The sequence below is a fragment of the Rhagoletis zephyria genome, unplaced genomic scaffold, assembly GCF_001687245.7.
Source record: "Rhagoletis zephyria isolate East Lansing unplaced genomic scaffold, Rhagoletis_zephyria_1.1 Rzeph_scaffold_00652, whole genome shotgun sequence".
Taxonomy (NCBI): domain Eukaryota; kingdom Metazoa; phylum Arthropoda; class Insecta; order Diptera; family Tephritidae; genus Rhagoletis; species Rhagoletis zephyria.
Genome location: NW_016157736.1, coordinates 62560 through 68773, shown reverse-complemented (window position 1 = coordinate 68773; position 6214 = coordinate 62560). Strand labels below are relative to the sequence as shown.

At 32.9% G+C, this 6214-nt stretch overlaps 1 protein-coding gene across 1 annotated transcript in view; it reads right to left on the bottom strand.

The window, feature by feature from the left end:
* Window positions 1-6214, bottom strand: part of LOC108360908 (glutamate synthase [NADH], amyloplastic) — a 149652-nt gene that overhangs the window by 126784 nt on the left and 16654 nt on the right. Inside the window, exon 3 of the mRNA XM_017613371.1 lies at window positions 1139-1299. Within this exon, the coding sequence (XP_017468860.1) occupies window positions 1139-1299 (161 nt within the window). The remainder of the gene's footprint in view (window positions 1-1138; window positions 1300-6214) is intronic.

Below are 6214 nucleotides of genomic sequence, written 5' to 3'. Positions count from 1 at the left end.
GCGAAATAAAATCCATTGACGTTATTGCTCGTTCAAATATTAAATTTGTGTAGCTTCGGGGCGTCCCGCAGCCGCGCGCCACACCACGTCGCGACCCGCCACGCTAAATAATTGTTTATTCCCGCATTTTGGCACACTGATTTGAATGTGTCATCTAATACATAGTTCTCCTTAGCTGCTTTTAAATGATGTCACAAGTCGTTGGCAGCGACATGAATACAGTGTAAGAAAATTATTTTCTATAATTGTTTTCTTATAGAAAGGTTTCTTTTTTTCAACCTTCAACTTCCGAATTCGTTCGAAATATGATAATTTAAAAACACAATTCTTTCAGTGTTCTTCCGGGGTTTTTTTTTGACATGGCGACAATCCACTGTTTCTTACTTTTAATAGTGTTCGCCTCATTATTGTGGAAACGAGGCATGTTTTGCAAGTTCTGGATGATTTCTATATTTTTTTCTTCAAATATTTTTTAGCTCTTTTTGCGTTTGGTTTTTCGCATCGTGTTTTTATTATATTCGTAATTTTAAATTTTTAATAAAATCAATTGGTGGTGGTTCATGATTGAGTGTTGATGACTAACAGCAGACTGAGGATTTGGCAATATGCCCTTTCATCTATGGAAGGAAACAACAATTACGGGGCGATATTTATTATAAACAACATTCACATATCTCACGTACGATACAAGAACAACATTTTTCTTTGAATCGACATACTTTAAGCATTGTTGACGCTATTTCCGTTTGAATAAGGAAATATCATCATTACTTTATTTCCAAATTTTTGTTGACTTTCTTTTCGCTTTTGAAAAGGTAGTAATGTCAATTGACATTATTTCGCACCAGTATGTGTCAATTGACCTTATTTCCGTTGATGTTTTTAGCTGTCACCTTTTATACAAACTAAAGTTCTTAAATTTTTTGATGTAATAGTAGTTTAAATTCAATTAAGTCTTTAGTGAGTAATCTACCGACTTTTTCATACATCTGAATTTGAAAAGAAAACGAGTTAAGGCCTTTTTATATTAAGGTAGCGACATGTAGAACTCTTCGATTACCGCTTCATATAAGTTTTAAACAGATATATTTAAAGGATAAATTTTAGAGCACTAACAAAAGAATGATATAGTATTTACTTGTCATTGAACATGGGCACAAGAAGCATGTTAATCGTTTCTGTTGTGTATCCGAAGAGTAGGAGCCTGGGGTCGAACGGATAATTCCTTAACAAGTTTGTTGATTTCAATTCATCGCTAGCTGTGGCAAAATTAGCATTACGTATTTCGTCGATTGTTATCTGAAATTTAGCATAAGAGGCACATTAGAAGATTATTTGGGAAAGACACATTTTCGGAACAAATAAAATCCAATTGCTATTAAACTGTATTCTTACATAGAAATGAAAAATTAGTACATTAGCCATATGACTTTGTTATTACATCGTCGCTACCATATCAAACTATCGAATGTGCGAAACTCCTTTTTCAATTACGATACCTTGCGCATGCACCCTGCAGTAAAATTTAGAGACAGTCTGTTAAAGCGCTAGTTCCGCCCTATACATTTCAGAACTATCTCGGAACTAGTGCAAAACGGCTGCAGAGAGGGACAGTTGAAACTTTTGGCGTGCTAGTTGCGCTCTGTTGAGAAGTAAATGCAGAAATTCTCAATTCTCGTACAATACTAAAATAGCTCAGCGGCAAGACCTCCGACTCTAACATCGTTGGTCGCGAGTACAAATCGCAGTTGTGATTTTCAGATTTAATAAATTTAAATTGTTGAGTGCCGTTTAAAAAGTGAAGAAAAAATTATCCAATTTAATATAAAGAAAATAAAATAATAATAAAAAATAAATAAAATGCAATCTGTAAAAGAACAGAAAAAATAAAAAAATCTAAATAATCAAAATTTTTTCATAAAAAAGTTATCTGTCCAAAATGGAAACAGTTTCGAAAAGGAAAAATATCCAATAATCTAGTTTTAAATTTTGTTTCTTCATAAAAAACTTATTGTCCCAGAACTGTCGAAAATGGAACCAGTTCAGAACTAGTACGAAAGTTCTGCAGAGGTGGCAATTTCCACTTCGTAGGACATCGCCATGTAAAAAGAGACAGTTGAAATCATTGCGTTTGGATAGATCGAGAACTATTCACGCCTCTTAAGGATCCAGTTCTGCGCTAGTTCTGAACTGGCAAGATTTACTGCAGGGCATTTAGAGCAGTGGTCGGCAAAACTGAAAGTGAGATTGTGTTGGTGAGCGCAGAGCAATTTAAGCTACAGTGGTGTAAAAGCAAATCATATGGGGTAAAGTTATGATTTTGTTTTTTTTCCTTACAAAATGATTATTGTATGTATGTACATTAGAAAATTTGTCCTCTTGCAGAAAGAGGTCCTGCACCAAACTTTAAGTTTCTAAGTATAAATTTAGAGGCTGCTCATGAAATTTTTATATTTTACTATAGAAGTAGTATATTGTCCATATTTTATTACATTAGACGAGCAATTCTTGTATATATATATATAACATATCTATAGCACCCCCCTTTAAAAGCGATATTGTTTGCCACTTATGTTTAGTTATTTGTTTTTAAGAATTTTCAATTAAAATACAGTTCATTCTCTAACAAAACCCATATGTTTTAAACTTTTTAAAAGACCGCAAAAAAACACAACAAACTTTCCCTTAAATTTCAAACTTTTTTCTCAGAAGCTCTAGAATTTTTTTCAGTACACAGTTTTATAGCGCATTCAATTTTAGTCCAATAATGTGCAAGTTTCAAGTCGCTGAAGATTACCGTTGATTTTTTAGAATTTTTTTTCTCATTTGCTTCCATATAACGACTAAACACAATTTATTTTTATATGGCAGAAACCCTCAACATCCTCGGCGAAAAAAATTCTAAAAAATCAACGGTGATTTTTAGCCACTAGAAACTTGCACATTATTAGACTAAAATTGAATGGGCTATAAAACTGTGTATTCAAAAAAATTCTACCGCTTCTGAGAAAAAAGTTTGAAATTTGGGTGAAAATTTGTTGCACTTTTTTGCGGTATTTTAAAAAGTTTTAAACTTGAGTTTATGTGAGTTTTGTGAGAGAATGATCTGTATTTTAATTAAAAATTCTTAAAAATAAATAAATAAACATGAGTGGCAAACAACATGACATTGAAATGGGGGTGCTATTGTATTGGCCAATACTGAATATATCCATGGGGTTCTCGAAAACGGTCCTACGTATTTTGATAAAATTGTGTACACAGATAATGTTTTGGATTTTAAGGCTATCTGAATAGGCATTACCTCCGAGAAGACTCGTATAAGGTTGCCACCTATTCGAAATAAGTTACAAATTAATTAACATCATAATATGGGTATCAAATGGAGGGTATTTTAAATATCCCTAATTCAAAAATATTTTTAATAGGGTTGCCACCTATTTTGAATCGCACATTTATTCAATTTTCTGTTTAGAAAAAGAAGGTAAAACATTATTATTCATGGTTACCAAGATAAGGTTCTTAAACAATGCTTTCCCTATATACAAAATGTTATCTCTTAGGATAATAGTGTACGGTTGCCACTTATTTTCGGTTCTACACAATTTATTTAAAACATCACAATATGGAAATCAAATGAAAGGTATTGTTGAGAACTTTGGTCAGAAAATGATTTTTATCAGGGTCGCCACGCTTTTATGTAATACAAATTTTTATTTTGTTAATTTCAATCAAAATTTGTTAATGTATACATAGTACATATACGCTCAAGATATGTACCATTCCTTCCAGCGTATTTCGGAATAGGGTTGCCACATAACTTTTAGAGTAAGGAATTTACTTAATAGATATCGAAATCCTTTTTTTTCAAAATATTTTTTAAAGCTATCCAAATCCTGAAAAATTTAAAAAGTATATGCACTCCGGGCAAAGCTCGGTCAACCTGGTACTATGTATTAACCAAACTATTAGTTAAGCAACCTAAGACCGTTTCAACCATTACCAAACTATTAGTTAAGACCATTTCAAATTTAAATTAGCTGCCAAAATATTACAAGANTTCAAGGTTATGGACCCTGTATTGATTATAGTAGAAAATTGAAAGTTGGTATATATATGACTAATACAATGAAAAATATTATAATGCCTTTTGACATTATATTCCCGTTCTCCTTTAATGGGTAAGTGACGCAAGAGGCTTTGCTTTTCAACAAAGCATTTAAAATCATGAAGGCTGTTCAGGATCTTGTGCATATGATCTTGAATTTGCATTTTTCGGTGCATTTGTAGGTTCGCAACAATAAAATGCATACTGTTGCCATGATAGCAAGCATAAAATTTACAAATGGAATTCGAAATGTAAATCCAAGACCATTTCCTCAATGTCCTGAACAGCCCCATAAAGTATACTTTGAAGATAATTTTTAATCGTACATACATGTGTAAGCGAACACTGTCGCATAAAAAAAATAACCAACGGAGCTCCGCCTATGTTGCTTCGTTGCTGACTCATAGGGATGTCGGAAAAACATCGATGCATCGAAAATATCAATGTTTTGCTTCGATGCATCGAAAATTTTCCACTCGATGTATAAATAGCCGATAGAGTGCACAAAATGGACCGATTTATGAAAACGGTGCATTGCAACGTGACGGGTGGGACATTTTAACTCGTTTTCGCTCAAACTTTAAGTCATTTCTCTTTAACTATTTATTAGATAAGTCTCAAAATCTTAACACTTGAAGTCAGATATCAGATTATTATGAAACTAATAAGGTATAAAACTTAATTATATAATTTACATAGAAAATTGACAATTTTTCAAAAGTGGCGAGTGGGACACCGACGACAGCCGCCTCTCTGAGTTGATGGATTCGTTTCCCTATTTTAGACAAACTATAAATATTTCGTTCAAAACGCCTTTCTCGTATGTGATAACAGAATGTTAAGGCCCATTTTATGCCTTAATGGTATTTTCATATTTGAAAATTTAAAAAAAAAACTCCTTTAGCTTGTGGTGGGTGGCATAGTATTTTGTGACGGGTGGGACGAGTCTCTATTGAGGATGCAAAGTTTGTGCGTAAAATGAGCTCTCTGATAAACAAAAAATTTTCAGGTTAGTGTTACCGTTTTTGCAATATTTACATTTTTTTTTAATTAAAAAAAATCTTGCCTTTTCATGTATTTTCTTTAACTACATCTAAAAGCCAGGCTATACTTAGTAAATTTTTTATGTGAAATACTTCCAGATAGTTGCTTTTTCCATACTCAAATGCAATGTAGTTAAAATATATTAAGCAACCATCATAAAATTAAGACTATTTTGGGATTTTTAACTTTTTGGTATTTTCTTCCCCAACTTTGACTGTCTTTGGTGAAACAAAATGTACTGAGCTAAAACTTTACATTACATACAAAAAATTGTTCATTTAGTAAGGATTTCAGAAAGGTGCCACTCTTACTTTTTCGAATAGAAAAAAAGTTATAGCAGCTTTTGTGGGCAAAGGACTGAGACACGCTAGAATATATTTAATAGACTTAAATTTAAGTTGCTCTTGTTACCGACCAATGACATGCTAAATAGTACAAAGGTACATTATTACCTGCTCCTGACATTATTTTGTGTTACTTACCGGAATTAGTGAAAGTGGATTTTGTGAAATTGGACCCTTCGAACATTGTGTTATTAATACTATGACAGAGAACACGCAGTATACGTCGCATGAATATGCGGATATTCACCTAATTTACGGTGAAGCTTGCTGTAATGCCAGAGCTGCTCAAAGACTCTGTGCAGAGCGATACCCCAATCGTCTGCATTCGGGCCGTGAAGTATTCGCCCGGACCCATAGAGTAATATATGAAGGCAAGTGACTTTTGCACTTTTCTTGTTTGAAGCCATTATTCTTTTAACTATCATTTTACCTTTTTTAAGGTCGCATACCTGGAAGGCGTGGCGGAGAGACAGGACGTCCTGCACCGCNCAAAGTTTGTGCGTAAAATGAGCTCTCTGATAAACAAAAAATTTTCAGGTTAGTGTTACCGTTTTTGCAATATTTACATTTTTTTTTAATTAAAAAAAATCTTGCCTTTTCATGTATTTTCTTTAACTACATCTAAAAGCCAGGCTATACTTAGTAAATTTTTTATGTGAAATACTTCCAGATAGTTGCTTTTTCCATACTCAAATGCAATGTAGTTAAAATATATTAA